This window comes from Chiroxiphia lanceolata, chromosome Z (genome assembly GCF_009829145.1).
Source record: "Chiroxiphia lanceolata isolate bChiLan1 chromosome Z, bChiLan1.pri, whole genome shotgun sequence".
NCBI classification, from domain to species: Eukaryota; Metazoa; Chordata; class Aves; order Passeriformes; family Pipridae; genus Chiroxiphia; species Chiroxiphia lanceolata.
Genome location: NC_045671.1, coordinates 22,858,025 through 22,877,247, shown reverse-complemented (window position 1 = coordinate 22,877,247; position 19,223 = coordinate 22,858,025). Strand labels below are relative to the sequence as shown.

Genomic DNA, 19,223 nt, shown 5'->3' with positions numbered 1-19,223 from the left:
GTTCCTGGGGCAGTTGGTATACAAAGAACCAGGAAGGAATTAATTTCATAATTCATTTATTTTCCTTCTGGCTGCTTTGCACCAGTTAAGTGTTAGGAATCAGGAGATGGTACAGTCCTTTCTGGTTTAGGGAGGTTCCTAAACAGTGTGAAACCAGCATAGCCAGCTCATACAGCTGGGGTTTGCCTTTACTGTATGTTGGGGACAGCATTTGGATAAACAATCCCCATGTACATCTGCAGCATTTCATGCTCCAGTAATTACTACCCGGGGGTGATGATCTTTAAGATTTGTGTGTATGTGTGTGTGTGTGTGGTTTTTACTGTGTAGAAGCTAGAATAGCCTACAGGTCTCAGAATTCACTGACTCATCATCTTCCACCAGCATACAAAATTCAGACTTGCTTAGATGTGACCTTGTACACGTATACACTGGTGTTGAGGCTGACCTCTGTCAGGAACTGTAGTCTAGATGGATTGTAATTCTGCTTTAGTGTGTCATTCAGCCCTTGCGTTTGTAGAACAGACCCTTTACTCCCATTATATTTGTTCCTCATATTTTAGCATTGTCCTATTTTAATAATTTGTACCTTGAAAATTAGGTGATTATTTCAAAACGTGGAGTTGTTTTTACTTTCCATTTTTCAATTATGTCCCACATTGATAGCACTCTGGTTTCATCAGGAAATACAGTATATTTGACCAACTATGTCAGCAGGCTGTAACTGAAATTTCAAGGGGGATGCAAGAGTTCAAGGATGCACCAGTATATTTTTCATATAGGCTGTGGACCTTCTTGAAACCTTTGCATTTTATGGGAACAGAAAACCATAACACTTCTACACAAAAGCATTTTTGGAGACAATGGCAGTGTTGTTACACCTGTGATCTTACCCTGTATTTGGGATAGACATGATACCACAGGTACAGAGTAGATAAGCAAGCTGGTTTTGCGATGCATTTTCAGAAACAACTGTGTGTTGAGTTGTATAGGTTGTAACATTTAAGACAGTCTAGATGTAACCTAATGGCTACAAAGGGAGGGTTCTGGGATTTATAGGGTTTAGGTAGAACTTGCCCATATTTCCATGGTTCTAGAAGCCTGAGTAAGTTCTGGCACATCAGGTTTCCCTGCAGATTGCATGTCATTCAGTGTCCTCTAGCTGACAACACACAAAGGTTGAGTCCAGCCTATGATAGGTCCTCCTAAAATGCTTGCAAGTGATATATACTAGAATTTGTGTGAAAATGATCCTGTCCTGTAAGCTCTAATTTCTATTTATGAAATAGAAATGCTGATGTACTAGAAAATTTTGTAGGCTGTATAAAGCATGTGATGGTGCTGTATTTGCTATGCTTTGATTTCAGTGCTAAAAAAAGAGCATGTACAGTTGATTTGCATAATGAATCAAAACAATATCTCCCACAATGCAGGTCAGGATTTTTTTTCAGAGGATTATTCGGGGATTACTTAGGTTTATTCTTGCAGTAAAAGAATGAGCTATACAGTGCAGTCCCACAGCTGTAATCCACCTTGTTGCTGCGTCCAGTTCCCTTTCTGATGGGCTCTGCAACTTTCCCTGCTGATTTCTGCATACATGGTTGGCCTCATGACTGCTCATCTGTTGAAGACTGACTGACGTGCCTTACAGTCCTATATGCCTGGAGAGTTGCTAGCTTAATTTGGTGACAAATAACCCTCAACAGAAAGATCTATTCAGACGTCATTCCTAGGACTAACCCCTAACAATATCTTTGATCTTGAAAGTTCCAAGTGACTGGATTCCTAATTCACCCAGATATACATTCATTGCCAGATGGAGCAGTGTACTTCCTGAAAGCATTATGTGCTGCACAGCAGGAGGTGCATGCAAGCGGAACTGCTATAACAATACTAATGATGATCATTCTAGTGATGGGCAGTGTCTGCACTCCAGTGATTTATACTGTTGTTGTAGAGGAAAAAAGTCTAGTCCACAGTATTCAGGAAAAACTCTGCTGGAATGTCCCTAACAATCAGCTTACTGGTGAAAAATGCAGAACATATTTGAGTCTATCATCCCAGTTAATACAGTCTTCTTTTTTTTCTATCCCATATTCTTTCCAGTTTCTTGAGAATATGGAATTGCATCTGGTTGATGCTAGGGGTGGGCTAGAGCTGTGAATATGAACTGCTTAGGCAAAACAAGTTACCTTGAATTCAGATAATCTTCCATGTTTGCTCTGTTTCTGACATTTTTTGTTCCAACTAGTCTTATAAAACAGTTGTGTAAAATAAGTACTAGTTCTGGCTCTAGTTACAGCTGTCTTTTCAGGCTGAGAGCTAAGCAGCAGCATCAGGGTTTAGAGAAGCAAGCTTCAAGATTGCTTAAAGACAGATTGTAGGACCAAGACACAGTGAAGTTGCTTTGGAAATGCAAAGCTGGTGCATGCCTTAAGTAGAAGTTTGTCTCATATTGTTTCTCAGCTGAGTAAGTGGCTGATTTTCATCTTGGAGTTGTGTAACATTATTTCTTTCTGCAGGAATACCATTGGGATACCAACTGCTGAATTTTCTTGGGAAAAAAAGAGTGCCATGGGGCATTTCCATCATGGTAATGGGACAGACAGAGTTTATCTCTGGTACCAGAGTGGGGAGCTGTGGTCACCTTGCCTGGATCATGCAAAAGGTGAAGAGCAGAGGCCCCATCTTCCATCACTTGGCTCCCTGCTGTGGGCACCTGCTCCCTGTGTGGCATAAGGAGGTGTAAGATACTGATTTTCTTTTCTTTTTTTTTTTTTTTTAATACCAAGGAAAAACCCACAGGAGGGCTGAAGGGAGATTAGGCTCTACCCTGGGAAGGTCTGGCAGGAGGTTGCTGCTTTCTGTAACTGTCTCAGAAATACAAGTGGGGAATTCAAAGTACAAGACAGATGAACAAAGAAGGCAACAGAGTGGAACTAGTAACAGCCTCAGGGAAAACCAGAGCAGACAGGGAAGAGTGTTACAAAGTGCTCATCAAATTTACATGCAAATAGTAATGCTAACATTGTACATGATTAACCAGAATCCCCTGCAAAGTCAAACAGGAATGAATAAGACAAAGACTTTGTGCAGCTCTGAAGCATTTGGCTGTTACTGCTACATGAAACTGCTGGCAACCTGCTTTGTGAGCAGAGTTCATGGCATCTGTGATTACATGCTGCACATTGAATTTGGCAAAAATAATGTAGTTAATCAGGAAAAGCAACTTGTTTACTAACACTCTGAAAGACAGTATACTGTCATTGAAGTTCAAATGTAAAAGATTAACATTACTGTAAGAAATTAGATTGGCAAGAGCTTTTGGTAAAATGTTTGGAGAGAATCAGTTGGAATTAAGATGTTGACTGCAGAATTTTCAAACTCCTGGTCTTGTGGCAAGGAAACACTGGCTGCCTTTGGACTCATGGGTGTGGTTCAAAAGGTAAGTCCTAATATCTCCTCACTGCCATCAAAGGCTACAGAAATCCTTCACTAAAGCAAAATCAGCAGACTGACATTTCAAAACACCAGTGCTGAATCAGGGGCTTTACAAATTTTACCACTATAAACAAAGAAAAGTGAATACTGAGAAGTATTTACACCAAGAGAAACAAACAATCAGTGTTGTGCATCAGAGGAACACAAAGTATGTGGAGCGAAGCATGCTGTTAGTATTGCATAATCAACAGCTGTCTCTGCTCTTTTGACAGGGATTTTTTTCCTGCGAGTAAAGCTGCTGCTTCGCATAGATTTTTTTTTTCCCCCTTCCCAGTTGCTAACTCTTGACTAAGTTTTCCTCAGGGTGTCTGAATCATATCTTATGAAATAGTGCTGGCTGATCCCTGCAGGGCCCTCACAAGAGATACAGAAATCTTCAATTCCATTTTAGCAGCATAATGTTAAACTGTACAAAATGGAGGAAACACCTTCTGAAAGATTACCATTTTCACCTTTGTACTCACTCTTGTGGCAGGCATGGTGATGACTATCTGACAATTGCTTGAATTTCTACAACAAAAAGATGAAAGAAATTTTACATTTTGTTTTCTTAATCTAGAATTCCTCTATTCCAATGTCTTTGCATATAATTAATAAATGTATTTTCTAGGGTATGTTTTCAGGCAATAGTTAAGAAGTTTTACTTCTTATATATTAACTCATTGCTGACTGAAATTCAAGACAAAATACAAGCAGATACTGAAGGTTTATTTAGAACAAGTATTTTCCTGTAACACAAATAATTCAGAAAAAGGAAATTTTGTTCCTTATGCATACTTATGTAGCTTGTCTATATATGAGATGTCTTTAAGAAGAAATGGTTCAGGTTATGGTATTTCAAGAAAAGACAATTTGCATTTTATTTGCATTGCTTTTCAACACACATGGCAGTTCAGCATTTGTTTTTAGAATGATTAAATCTCAGTATTTTTAATATGCAACTTTATGGTAATTGCCACTTCATGTTACTTTAAAATTACTTACAAGAAGATGTATTTTTCTGGATTTTGATTATGAAACATTTTCCCTGTTGCTTCCAAGGCATGCCAGATTTGCTGTTTCTTTCATCTGATTTAATCATACAATAAAAGTGGTGTAAATGCTACATAAGAATACAGGCGTCAAAGCCTAGGAGACACGTAATACTCAATGCAGCAAGGATTTCACCAACACCTGCAAGGCCAGTTACATTTTTTAGCTTCATCTCCCTTAAGGTTTATTCCATTTCAGATTTCAGCTTCATGAAAGAAATGGATCTCTGGACTGGCTCTCACACAACCTTTCAGAGGTTAATTCTGACCTGATGTAAACTTTCTATGCACCACAGATATATCAGTACAGAGTCAGAGAGAAATTTAGCCAGAAATTCAGGTTTAATCCATGTAGGTTTGGGGTTTTTTTCCCACATTTTCCCCTATTATATATTCAATCACTCTGTTATTTCAAAGTTAACATTTTTAATTCATTATTTCTGTGGCTCTGACTCAGAGAACCTGGCTGGATTGTTCTCCAGCCTTCCAGTATCTTTGGTCAGGATCACAGTGCATGTACTTTAAATGGTATTAATTTCTTTTGGGTATGGAATGCTTTTCAAATACAAAAACAAGCAAGGCAGAGACACTATAATAGGAATATAGTAACTTACTTGGGTTCAGTTATCTATTGTGAACTCTAAGTGAGAGCAAACTGGAGACTGGGCTTACCACCCATGGACTGGGGAAGAACGCAGGGATTCGGGGTGTATGGTTGTCAGTAGATTCCAGACCTCTAGTGGACACAATGGAGAAATGCTCATGGAAACGTGAATACTTCATGGGGAAACCCTATGTACTGTTGGGCAAAAGCTGCTGAAAAGTCTCTTTCAAAGGCTTATCTATTATTTGTGCAAAACTGCACAAATATCATGTCCCATCATTCACTGTAGCTTTAAGTGCAGGGGTTCCAGAAAATCCGTTAACATTACCTGATTTTTTTCAATTAATTTCAAAATCCTAATTGCTGTTTTAACTAAACAACTAAACAACAACTATAGTGAGACATTCCTGAAACTGGAGGACAAGAAGCTGGAGGACGGCCTTGCAGAAAGAGATGTGAGGTTTTGGGCTGGGGGCAAGTTGAATATGAGTCAGCAGTGCCCTGGCAGCCAGGAGGGCCAGCTGTGTTGTGAGGGGGGAGCATCAGGCAGCCGGTCAAGGGAGGGGATTGTCCCGCTCTGCTCTGCACTGGGGTGGCCTCACCTTAAATATCGTGTGCAGTTTTGGGCAGCACAAAATAAGAAAGGTATTGAGCTATTAGAGAGTGTCCAAAGGAGGGCAACAAAGATGGTGAAGGGCCTTGAGGGGAAGCTGTATGAGGAGGAGCTGAGGGCACTTGGTCTGTTCAGCCTGGAGGAGACTGCAGTGACCTTATGGCAGCCTACAGCTTCCTCATGAGGGGAAGCAGAGGGGCAGGCACTGGTCCCTCTGGTCACCAGTCATAGGACATAAGGACATGGAATGAAAGTGCATCAGTGAAAGTTTAGACTGGACATTTGGGAAAGGCTCTTCGCTGAGAGGGTGGTTGATCACTGGAACAGGCTCCCCAGGAAAGTAGTCTCCAAGCCTGTCAAGTTCAGGGAGCATCTGGATGATGCTTAGTCATATGGTTAAATTTGAAGTAGTCATAGAATATCTCAAGTTGGAAGGGACCTATAAAGATCATCCTGCAAGGAGCAGTGAGTGTGACTCAGTGATCCTTATGGGTCCCTTAATCATATTGTATGATCCAAAGGACTACACTGTGGGTGAAGAAGGCTGGAATGCAGTAGACTGTGGTTTCTCTTCCTATACAGCTGATGCCTCCTTTCAGCCACTGCATGAAAGATATTTAGGAGCTAAGAATTTCTGTACTTGCAATTAGGCTTTCTTATACCAAGGAAATTTCTACCTAGGATACCAGTGGTGTTGTCACTTTGCTTCCTTGGACTCCAGCTCATACTGAAGTGTTGCATGTTGGGCACAGCGACACTCAGTGGAGGTGTGACTTTGTTCAGGCCATGGAGACGGTCAGTGTCCACTCTCCACTGGACTTACGCACTGGCCATATAAGACTGACTATTAAAGGGTGAGTGAGCCTTGCTGACCACCCCCTGGCTCTCCAGTTCACAAATCATTTCATGGATGGGGGTCACAGCGCCCTGGTTGGTGCAGTATTGCTGATGGGGCACTGATATAGTAGAGATCAGTACCTGTTGTTCTTCCACCCTCAGCAGTCCCACAGCAGAAGGGTCCTCTGAGAGACCAGGCAAGGTATTCAGCTGTCTAATTTTCTCTGTCTCCACAGCAGCTATCTCAAAAGCCCAACAATGCCCTTTTGGGTCCTTGAAGTACCCTCTCCTGAAGTAATCTTTGCCAAAGATACATGGGGCCTCTGGGCCAGTCATAACAGGGTGTTCTTGCCATTCACTCCCAGTCAAGCTCACTTGAGCTTCCAGTACAGTCAGCTGTTGGGATCCCCCTGTTACCCCAGAAATAAAGATGGATTCTGCCCCTGCATATCTTGATGGCATCAGGCATCTTGATGGCATTGTGTGCCAGTGTCAACTAAAGCCTTATACCCTTTTGGGTCTGATGTGCCAGGCCACTGGAGCCTGGCACAATCTAGTCCAGTAGATCCAACTGTCCCTTTCCAGTACCTGGCTGGAGGCATGGCCTCTCTAGTTCTGGTTTATAGTACTTGTTGCTCACTTCTTGTAAATAGGAACTGGATGTTCTTTCAAGAGGACCAGAAACAACATCAGCCCTTCTATTCCGTCAGAGGACTTGCCCACTGGAAACTGGAGCAGCATTTATCCTTGAAGAATTTCCTGCAGTAGTTGTTCTTCCTCTCAACTCATGTACCCATCTGCTAGGACAGAGGTGGGTTTTCCATCCCCCTTCCTCATGTCCTCTCCTTGGTCATGCAGATAAAAACACAGGTTACCTTGTGGTGTGTACCCACTCTCTCAAACGGGGGGGTGCTTGCTCCCAGTAGCAGAAGCTCTGGTCCATACCGGTGGGGCATGGGACATTTCCTCTCGTTTGTGCAAGTCTTTCAAATCTGTCCATTCTTGGACAGTCTTTCCACAGCCAAGGTACAGATTGGTAGGGAGTAAAAAGGATGATCTTCATATTGCTGGAGTCAGGTAGTCACTGGAGCACTGTTTTCCTCCTTCTTTCACTGATATTGTGAAAGACGGAAATGTTAATGGTTAATGACTCAAAACAATCAATCAGCCATTTGTGGAGGTGGCAGGGTGCTTTGCTGGGCCTGGGTTTGCAGCTCCCTGCCGAGGGGGAGAGGAGAATTTTGGGTGTGTAGTGGTGAAACCTCTGATGCAGAGGGCATGAGCAGCAGAGGATAATGATGACAAATCAACCTTTGTTTAGCAAGAAACAGCGTTTTAAGTCAGATAAGGGAAGAGGCTGATCCTTCAAGGTGGGATGGTGCTTTTCATCATGCCAGTGTCCTCCCCTCTACAATTGGCTCAGTTGTAAAACTCCCCCAGGGGAGATATTGGGGCATTCATATATGGGCCTGAAGGTATTCATCCCTTCTGATGGGGCATAATTGGCTCAAATACACTGACATGAGAGGCAGCTGTCATGTCTTAGAAGGTGTCATAAACCATCAAAGACCCCTAAAGCACCCCCAGACTCATTTCTGGATCTTTCCACCACAGGACCGCAGGTGATCTACACTGCTGAATCAGAGTGTAAAGCTCCACCCCCAGGGGAGTTACCAGGGCATTCCCAAGTAAACCTAAAGGTATATTAACCCGTTGAACTCTGTGTTTTGTGGGCTTTCTCCCATCCATGATGGATCAAGACTGCAACCATCACTTTGACCAACAGACATTGAAATAGCAACAATCAAGTCTTGTCACTGGATCCACGGGTGGTGATATCTTTCTACTCTTATCCTTCCTTTCTTTTCCTTATATTTTCTTAAGTGATATTTTTATGCTTTTATATTATTTTATTACTTTAGATAATAATAACTAAAAGGGCTACATACCTGCTCTCCATCGCAACCAGCCTGTTCTAAAATAAACCCTACATACATATATATACCTACATATTTATAAACACTGGTCATTCAGTGTCTTTTCACTCTAATCTGCCCAAAGGGATGTATTAACTTGAATTATCCTTGTCCTCAGAGGTGGGTTGTAACAGACATGAATGCAAATAAATTGGTATATGACAATGGTGTGCTCCACCATTGTGTACACCTCTGCTCACTATTTGAATCTCTGTAGCTTACCACCAGCACAGCTGATTCTCTCAGGACTGGATACCTTGTACTGGTTACTTTTCTTCATGGTCTTCCACCTGCTTGGGTGCACTATTAGACCATCCTTGAGAAAATAACTTTCCCTCCTGCTTGACAGGAGTTGCCTCCAGAGGCTGAGAGATTCCTCTTCCCAATCCTCTTTTAATTCCCACATCCCAGGACAGGGATTCCAGTTTCTTGGCTTCACTACCGTCTAGTGTCATATTGTGGGCTGCGATATCCCAGCATTGGAGCAGCCAGGTCACCAGGAGCTCACCCAACTGGTGACTGAAATATTTCTGCATACCTTACAGCTCACCCAGGGATAGGGATCAGACAGAAATCTCTAGCCCTGGCTCTTCCTCCTGTCATGAGGGCCTGCTTCCTCTTCATCCCTCACTTTGTGAACTGATTTGGTCTTGGATTTCTTCTGTATAGGTGGGACTGCTACCAGCACGAGTTGTTCCTGTGGTTCAGCTGCAGTTTGAGTGGCTACAGTGCCTATTGTTCTGCTTTTCCTCCTCCTCCCCCTGAGGATGCCATCTAGTGACCATCAGTGTCTGATAAATAGTAGCCAGGGCCCAGCACATTGCATAACTTTGTGCCTCTTTCAAGTTGCCACAACATTTTTCCTTCACATATTCTACCACTTTATCAGGGTCCTGTAATTGCTCAGAGGTGAACTTCCAAACCGTTAGAGCAGAGTAATCCTTCCAAAGCTGGCCATTTTATCCCCATGTCACTCATGACTCACTGCAGATCTCTGAATGACCTTCCTAGAAATCTCTACCTTGATTCTAAACATGGTGTGGACTGCACTGAGGAGACCTGGCAGACTTAGCAACAAAATCATGCTTTCCTCAATATCCAGAGGCAATTCACAATTCTCAAAAGCTGTTGTAACACGCTTGAAGTAGAAAAAGGGGTTGAAAAGCTGGGGAAAATCATCCTTCCCTGTTCCACCCACAGACTAGGTACAATTACTAATGGGCTCCCATAGGCAGCACCCAAGGTAAGGATAGGAGAGCAGCACTGGATACATATCCCAAATGACCCTCACTGTCCTTGATGTTATCATGCCATAAACTGATATCCCACAGTACATTAACAAAGCGATCCTGATCCCTCTTCCTACTCTAAAAAAATTACATCATGAGGGGCACAAATGAGAATATATACAGGGTTAGGTACCTCAGCCACACGAACAGACTAAGGAACGTTGTGACCAGTGTCTCCGCACCCAATAAAACAAATGCTTAAATCAATTTTATTTCCAACCTGCTCTGGCCAGATCTGTTGTTATTTCAACCCTTTGTGCCCCACATTGGGTGCCAAATAAGGCTGTCCTGGTTTAGGAAGGGTACTCCCCAATGTAGTGTTCCTGATGAGACCCTCCAAATCATGCTGCCGCTCGCTCACTCCCCCACCCCCTCTCCCCTCCCTCCGAGGCCAGATGGAAAGGGGAATTGGAGGCACAAAAGGTAAGGATCACAGGTTGAGAAAAAAAGCAATTTACTAGAAACAGCAATGAGATACGAAAACGAACAGTATTAATAACAATATTAATAACAATATTAATAACAAAAGTATACAAAAAAAAGTAGACATGCAAAAATGCTTGACCCGACTCCTCTGCAGCCACACCACCCCAAGTGAAAGGAACCTCTTCTCTCTGAAAGAGACTCCCCTGCGCCCCTGGTAATGACAAAGGGTCCCAGCCATGCCCCCTCCTGCCTACTGGAAAAATTAAACCTGTCCTGGCCAGAGCCAGGACAAATATGAACTGAGAATATCACAAACTATCACACACACTAGTTAGTATTAATAACAATAAAGACATCTATCTTCTGTGGTGATATACCTCAATACCTAAACACATTTCATCATGTGAATACGTATCAGTGATGTGACGAAGTAGGACACTTGGCACAGTGTCACCCACTGCATTCAGTGTAAACATTTAGATGGTCAAAACTGGATTTATTTACAAAGACTTTCATGCATGACAACTGACTTTTTCTTCTAAAATTATATAAAATATATTAAGAAAAGGATGACACTACATATTTGCATGAGTAACAATGAAAGAAGAGGAAGAATACTAAATAGTTTAACTAAAATCAGCAAATAGTTGAACTGAGGTAAAGTTACAAAACAACCAACCTTTTTCACCGATTACAGGGCTAAAAAGCAGTTCAAATCTCCAAGCCAAGAACTCTCACCCAAAGAAGAGCCAACCCTTATTCCTTGATATTTTGAAGTAGCCTTAATAAATGAGACTCAATAACCTGTTGAACTAAAGCAGAGAAAAAAGATGAGGTTAATCAGTGTTCATTTTTTTTCATTTTTTAGGGTTGTACTGTTTTTTCTGCCAGATGCCTGCTTGTCCTCCATAATGATTTATTAAAAGCCAGACAGGAATAATTTACTCTGTGAAGAGGGTTTGCATCCCTTCAGAAAATAAAAGCCTTATATAATGCAAAAACAATACATCCAGGAAGGCAGATGATGGGTTTTGGGGGTCCTCATCTGTTCTGTGGTTTGAATAGGTTGATAGCATATGGAAAGCAAATTTTTAGCCTACAAATGGAAAGTAGGGAAAAAAATTATTAGGAATGTCTTCTGTGGAACATTCTGAGATTGAGCTTTCAAAGCAGTCCTACATCTAGACATCTGTGAAGTTACTGGCTCATTTATAAGCACAGGGCTCTGCTTGGAGAAGCAGCACATCCAGTGCTGGGAGTATTTTTTGGTTCAGTTCATTTCTGTGATGGCAGACATTTCACAGCTTTCAAAATGAAGGCAGCATGAGGAAAAAAAACAATGCTTCTGTTTTCCATAACCAAGTGAGGTAGTATATTCACTACTGATCCTGTTACTGTGTGCCTCCAAGACAAACTAGAGATAGAGCTGGTCTGACAGGGGAAGAAGGTTTTGCAAACTACATCATTACATGCCAGTCAACCAGAGTGAGGGGTTCAGGACAGCTGCAGGCCTCTTAAAATTGTCCAGTGCAACACACTGCTTGTACAGGGATGGGGGAGCAGCTCGGCTCCCCTTGTCTAAATCATGGCTGCATCAGCCCTAAACACCGATATTTGTGCCCACTGATGCAGATCCAGGTCAGGGACATTTTCTTACTAGGTACCTGGCTTTCTGAAAAAGGGATGGAAGCCCCTACCCACTTTGGCCTGATTCATTTAGGTGTATTAAGACTTGTAGGACAGGTAACATGTTGAATGCTGCAAAACCTCTACCAGGCCATTACAGCAGCTACATATACAAGGAGCTGTAAAAACTAAAATTTTTTTAGAAGAGTTTACATTTGCAATACTCACCACTCCGATAGCCCAAGGCTACAGCCAAATCCATGGAATTATAGCCAGCATCTGTTTCGATAGTTGGATCAGCACCATTTTCTAAGTAAAATAGGAACAGACTTGTATTTCTGACAATGACAACTGATAGTACATTATTACCGGTAATTCTGTTTGGACAGTCTGCTTACCAAGGAGAATTTTTACACATTTCACATGGTTCCCATGTACTGCATATAGTAAGGGCGTGCCTCCATTCTGCAGAAGCAGAGAAATGCCTTAAGACACTTAGTGATTAAACAGTCTGTGATTTTAATTCCCTAACACACCAATATGCTTCTATGTATCAGTAAGAGACTTCATAGATTTTATGAAAATGAGGTTGTTTTGGATCTTCACAACTTCCATCTTTTTTTGTCTATTTTTTAAACTTTAAGCTCACACTTCTACAGGGAGCCAGCATTAATCTCATTCTTTTTCTCCCAAGAGGTCAGAACTAGCAGAACCAACTTCTCTTATCCTATGCAAGTTTTGAAACTCTCAAATATTTCAGAAGAAGTAGAACAATTTTTAAACCCAAGCCAGTGCTATGTCCTGCTTCAGTTTTCTGAACAAAGCACCCTCTGACATAAATTTAAGCTAGAGTCTTACCCAGTCATACTCATTGACATCAACTCCACAGTCAAGCAGCATTTTGACAATATCTGTGTACCCTTTACTGCAGGCCAGTGAGAGGGCACTTTCTCGCCCCTTCCCCAGGATCTGAGGATCTGCACCCTGAAATAAAAGTATCAATTTAAAAACAAGAAGCAAATTTGAGGTTTTACATAGAACTTAAATTTAAACCATTTAACTCTATAGCAGCATTGACAAACTTAAGAAGGCAAAATGAACTAATGAGTAAATAAATTTAAAATGTAGTGTCGTTTTTTCCTTACATTCTGGAGGAGAAATTCCACTACTGCTATCTGCCCATGAGCTGCAGCCCACATCAGAGGGGTAAATCCTTCTTCATCCTTATGATTGATTAAATTTTCTGTTTAAAGAAAAATATATAACTTAGTAATCCCTTTCACTAATGCACTGTGTGAGCTGTTGATGTATCCATGGTGAATACCATATATTCACCAGGTACCAGTGTGGCCTAAAAGTCATTCGCATCTCAACTTTAAAAACAAAATTCTCTCCCATTGGTGGTGGAAATATCTTTGTCCAAGAAAAAAAAACACATCCAACTGACCACAGTAAAATTTAAACTTTTAGTTTAATAGTTTAAAATTTAAGTTTTTAAACTTTATAAACTCTTTTTATTTAGAAATGTTACAAGTTGTTTGTAATCTGGGCTTTATCTTTGGAAAGAAGAGAAAGGATATGTGAAACATAAAAAGGTACGTTCTGTATTATACTGTAGGCAGTGGTTTTTTTCAATACAGTGAGCCACACAATCTTGTAAAGAATGTGCCTATAGAGCAATATAGATAGAACAACTTCATTCCCCTCAAAGTTCATGTAATCAATAAGGTGGTCTGTGAAAATAATTAAGGTCTACATCTAGTGCAGCTAGGAAAAAAAAAAAAGCTTTTTTTAACAATTGGCTGACTGAAATAGTTCAGCTGGATTTTTTAAAAAATACCTATACTTTAAAAATCTCATGCTTATCATAGTAACAAAATAAGCATTTTTAATAATTACCAACACTCCAGAATTGATCTGCTTTTCATATACATGGCTCATTACAAAGTATATAGACTTAGTGACTCATTACCTCCTTTCCAGTAAACATTTCAAGGAGGATGCACTGAAAGCATGGCTAATTACTATTAGTACAACAAGAATATACTATTAACTAAATAGTACTAAATTTAATATGTTATCTAGAGTTGAAATTTTGTATATGTGTTGTGGACAACAAATGCCACACTGAAGACTACCATACAACTCAGAATATGTAGTACTATGATAGTGCAGGTGTCAGCCATGGCTTAAATTAGCAGCACACAAGTCCTTATGCTGCTGATTAAACAGAATTGGAAAACCATCATTAGAAGAAATGTGTTTTAAATTACAATGAAAATCTAAAAATAAAGTAAAATTAATTCCTCTGCTAGAACTAAGATTCCTTTCTCATTTCCATGGATTACCTATATAGCTTGAGAGGAGTGAGAGGAAAGGATTTACCTACTACTCCTATTAATGCTAATGTTTTAATTTAAATGCAAATCATAGCAATGAGTGAATAACAGACTGATGCGAAACAACAGTCCACATCTGCAAAGCACAGATATGTCAAATATCCTTCAATTTGTACCAGAACTGAGGACTTATTTTTTAATATAGCTTTAAAGAAAGGTCAAATACAACAGCATATAAATGGCCCAAAGGAAAAAGAAAGGCACTTAATCTCCCTCTGTCTTACCTTGTTCAATACGTGTGGCCAGATATAACATTTCTCCCTGAGCAGCCAGCTGATGGACTGATAAAGCTGCAGAAAAGGAAGCAAAAGCATGTGTTACACACACCAGTTTTCATTCTACTCTGACTGAAGCTATAACATATCCTTTGGCTCGAGCACTACTGATCTTGGATTTGAGGGGGTAGATAGGTTTCACCTTATACTCTGAACTGAAATCACTCTCTTAAAAACTGAAGTTTTCAAAGAGTTCTATAGGTTTAGGTAATTTTTTAATCATTGTAGAAGTCATACTTGAAAACAAAGATACATACTTCCCACACTGACTTTTTCCACACTCTTCTCTACTGCTTGGTCAGCAAACCAAGATCACATTAAGACCATTTATCAAATGAAAATAAATGTATTTTGATAAATTAAGGATGTATAATTTATATATGTCAATGATATACATAACATCAGGAGAGCTCTCCTGCTATTCAACAGACAAAACCTCTTGTGTGACACTCACTACAACGTGGAATAGATCAGACGTTACAAAATTATATACAACCTGACATACAAAGAGGAAGGAAAATATTGTGGGATTTTTTTTTTAATTCCTTAATATAAGGTACCATGTTTTAAAAGCAGAATAATTCTTAAGAGATTATGAAGAAAAAAATCTCCAATCCCACAGCAAGCTGCATGGGTTTATGGTTTTCCTAACTGCAACTTGGAGCAGGCCTGAAAGATTCTCAGGAGGGAATATGTAATAAATTATCCACACTATATAATAATGAAATCAGCTAATGTTACATCAGTTGTAAATGTGACTGTCTTCAGTCACTGCATGAAAATTTCAGATAGACGTCTTATTTTATTCAGAGCCCTACACTGCAGCTTCAGCTTAATTCTTCCCATGCAAGTGGCTTTTTGAAAAAAAAAAAGGCCTATCATTTATAGAGGAAATAATTTACAGATAAAGTAAATTACAGCAAATTAATTTATAAAGAAAATGCTTGAAAATTCAGAAAACCCCCCCACCATAAATAATACTATTTTCTTGATTTTCAAGATCCATGACAATCATATTTGCAGTATTCTGTAGCACTCACCAATCATCTAATTTTAATAAATTTTACAAGACACACAAATTCTGAAAACGTGTATGAGGCACATTAACTTACAGCTTAGAAAAAAATGAGAAAAATCTTTACCTATATTATTTAAATCAATAATTAGATTCTTTCTGGAAAGTAAGCTTCAGTCATTAATTCAATACAAAAGGTGGATGACTATTTTGTGGTTGAAACCATGTGATATTAGACAAGACTAATTTAAGTGTTTTCTTCCTGTGTTGAAGTTCATTGCAACACCAAAAACTGGAAAAATCTGTCAAGCATTCAACATACAGTTCACAAAATAATTAGTAAGGCAGAAGGATACTTACAGTTTACAAGCAGAGGTGTTGTAGAGACTTCGTTTCCCCTGTGTTTGTTAGTTAGGGTAGTTGATTGTTTTATTGGTGAGAAATGCTTAGTAGTTGATGGAGTATAAACATGTCTTACTTGGATACCAGGGGAAGGAGAAGTGTGGCTGTTGCATTCGGCTACATTGAACAAAAAAAACCAGACAAGATTTCAGTACTAATAAGAGCATTAAAAGCAAACCATAGATTCTAAGTCAAACTAGAAAGCACCAGTATCACAAGACCTTTAAAATCCATGTTAAGAAAGCTTTTGACATGTGCTTTTTCCACTGTGTATTGTGAAAGTTGAATAAAAGGCTGCATTCATTTCTAGCATAAAACAATGCTGCTACCACATACATTCAGTATGGTATAACCTCACCCAAAGACAAGTTGATCCCTAAATGAGGTAAGCCTTTGTCTAGATTTTTCAACATGCCTGCAATGGATTTATCTGTAGGAGGGCTCCACTCAACCTGTCATATCCTTACGGACACTCCAACGCAATGACATGATGCACCTCTGGTCAGACATGCAGTCTGGTAACTGCTCAGATCATGCCTCTGCCTGCTCCTAACCAGTCCACTGCCTGGGTGGAGATGACCTTCACTAACTTTCTTTAGCAGGGCTTTTCCCACTCCTGGGTAATATTTTGACAGCCTTATGAATACTTATCCAGCAGGAAAAGAGATGTTCCACACTAACATATAAAATGCAACAGCAGGTCACCACTTAGAATTCAGGAAGTCATGCAGTGCTAATGTGTTCCTTCATACTAACCTTCCTTGCTTTCTCTTGGAAGCTAATGGCATTTTACTACAGAATATATTTATATGTTGCCTTGGCTTCTAATTCTCAAAAGTTGCTTTTGGTTTTGAGAAGTAGCTGAGAAGCCAAGAAATTTTTAAGAAGCTAACTGATTAAATATTGGAAAGACATTGAAGGATTAAACTCCACATTGATTTGACACCAGTGTGAAGCAGTAATTAATGCCTGGAAGCTAATTAACAAACACACTGAATTAACACCATAGAGAACTTTGTGATCATAAACCCATGCACAAATTCTGGGAAAGAACCAACTAAAAGGAGTACAGTTTCACAGAATAAAAATTACATTACATTTTGTTTGCCAATCAAATAGCTACAGCTGACTTCACTAAGTGCCCTACTACAGATTTTGACCTGTGGTCCCTGGATCTGCAGGACTACTTCTAAGACAGTAAACTGCTTATTGCTGACAGATCTACATCTGCTGCTCAGACCTGCGGGTCTGCTGGTGAGCACTTAGGGCCTCCAAATCAAAAAAGTCTGAAAACTACAATGGCTGAACTGCAGCCCAACAATACCGATCAGTGAAACCATCAAAATTCACAATAGGCCTGTGTTTGCATTTGTTTCAGGAAATGGGTGACATTCAACCTCAGGAGAAGACACACCATGTCTGAGATATGACAGCAAGTGCCAGAAACCCCAGTTGTTAAGAGGAAGTAAATTAAAGACTTAATTTTGTTCTGTATCAATATCCCCAGCTGTGGAAAAGCATGGATCAGTTCTGATGAAGCTGCCCAGCAATGGCTGGATTAGCTGCAGGCATTCAGAACTGGAGCGGCTTTTGCTTTCAAGTAGCGTGAAGCTGAACTGACAAGCCCATTTCTACAACCACAGGCCTTGTACAGCCACACTGATTAAACAAGCAACCACAAGACCTACATTATTTTTTCCTCATACTAGTGAAAAGATAAAACATGCCGCTAAAAGCTACTGAAATTAAAGTGATTGCATAGTGCTTTCAGTAGTGTTTTGTGAAGATCCATACTGTTGTAGGACATGCTACGCTAATGTTTCCATGATCAGCATCAGCTCTTGTTAACTTGGGCTTTTTGTGCCACTGCTTTTTCAATTTAAAAGAAAAACTGAAATGTGACTTAAAAAATAATCTTGGTGGAAATTAATTTTACATTAATAATCCATTAATCATATAATAAGAAGGGGAATACCACATATAAGGTAGTGGATTTTTTTTAAAGAAAACATAATAGTTTAACAGGATGACACAGTCCACAGACAACAATTTGTACCATAAATTCAACCTTTAAATAAGACAGATGCGACTTCAAGGTCAGAGTTGACTTGGTCTTGAATATTTTTACTGTCCTCCTCATTCAGAGATTTCACAAATCGTGAGCAGACATTCATATCAAATCTATTGGGCAAAATGAATTTCATCCCCATGGTGACACTCTGAGCTGGGCCTTCCTCTGTGCTGGAGTCTAGCTGATGCTCCACTTTAATGTCTGGCATGGGCGGCAGGCTGTAGCTCGTGGTACATTCTTCCACAATTAACTGGGCCCCAACGTCTAAGTTTGTTGACGATGCCATGGCTTCAATCACGTAAAAGTTTCATGCAAAATGTTTCTTCACAGTTTCCAGCTAAGTCCAATTCTGTCCAGCCAAGTCCAGTTTTTTGAACAAGCTGCAACTGAACAAACGTAACACAGGTTAAGAACGTTCTGGTGAAACAATGAATAAAAATACACCAAATTTGGCTTCATTTAATTTTATGGTATTTAGTTTTGACAGTCAAAACATTGGTGAAATATCAATCTTGTTGCTGTCACAATCTAATGACTGAATTCTCCACTGACATTTTATCACGTGGATGTTTAAACCAAATTCCATAATGAAGCCAGTAGAAGTTTCATCTAAGTGATGCTTCAGAATATTTGTCTGGTTGTAACAAAAACCCCCTCACCAGAACCAATCTGGTTTATACTAAACCACGAAAAAGCTCATAAAGATGATTTTATTTCCTAAAAACATCAAATTTGAATGAAAAGCTAAAGTGACTTTAAGCCCCTTTGTGTCTTTTTGCAACCTGCGTAAAATAAACGGCTGCTACCACACACGCAGGAAAAACCCCAAATCCCTTCCACACCGACGGCAGACACCCCGGGATAGCAGGGGCTTGCTCACAGGACCGCGGGAAACCTCCGATCGGGAGGGGATCCGCCGCAGCCGCGGGCACGCCTGGAGCCCTCCCTGCGCCCTGGAGGGGGGCGAAGCACCCGCCACCCGGAAACCGCTCCAACCTGGCAGTCCCACAGATGCCGGTACCTCCAACACCGCTCCCACCTTCCCGCTACCCCACGTCCCCTCTCCCGCCGGCCCGTCCCGGCCTCACCCGGGCCGCGCTCCCTCGGCCGCCGCGGGCGGGGAAGTGACGCGCGATGACGCGCTGCCTGTGCGCCCCC

At 40.5% G+C, this 19,223-nt stretch overlaps 1 protein-coding gene and 1 long non-coding RNA gene across 6 annotated transcripts; one reads left to right on the top strand and one right to left on the bottom strand.

Moving 5' to 3' along the window:
* The first annotated feature begins 1,152 nt into the window (after positions 1–1,152).
* On the top strand, positions 1,153–8,733 carry LOC116781032. Of its 2 annotated transcripts, none has more exons than XR_004354750.1 (3): positions 1,153–2,668; positions 7,240–7,397; positions 8,201–8,733. It is a non-coding gene; the product is annotated as an uncharacterized LOC116781032 (long non-coding RNA). The 2 variants fall into 2 exon arrangements; XR_004354749.1 differs by having other exon boundaries at positions 1,153–2,745.
* Positions 8,734–10,753: 2,020 nt separating this feature from the next.
* On the bottom strand, positions 10,754–19,193 carry ANKRA2 (ankyrin repeat family A member 2). 4 transcript variants are annotated; one of them, XM_032676561.1, is made up of 9 exons: positions 19,154–19,193; positions 18,063–18,451; positions 15,953–16,111; positions 14,527–14,592; positions 13,049–13,146; positions 12,762–12,887; positions 12,302–12,368; positions 12,132–12,212; positions 10,754–11,089 (listed from the first exon to the last, which is right to left on the bottom strand). In XM_032676561.1, the coding sequence occupies exons 2-9, from the start codon at positions 18,349–18,351 to the stop codon at positions 11,034–11,036; spliced, it is 942 nt and encodes a 313-aa protein (XP_032532452.1). In that variant the 5' UTR covers positions 18,352–18,451; positions 19,154–19,193; the 3' UTR covers positions 10,754–11,033. The 4 variants fall into 4 exon arrangements, with proteins under 4 accessions (XP_032532452.1, XP_032532453.1, XP_032532454.1 ...); XM_032676562.1 differs by having other exon boundaries at positions 19,105–19,156; XM_032676563.1 differs by lacking the exon at positions 19,154–19,193 and adding an exon at positions 19,087–19,109.
* Positions 19,194–19,223: the final 30 nt, after the last annotated feature.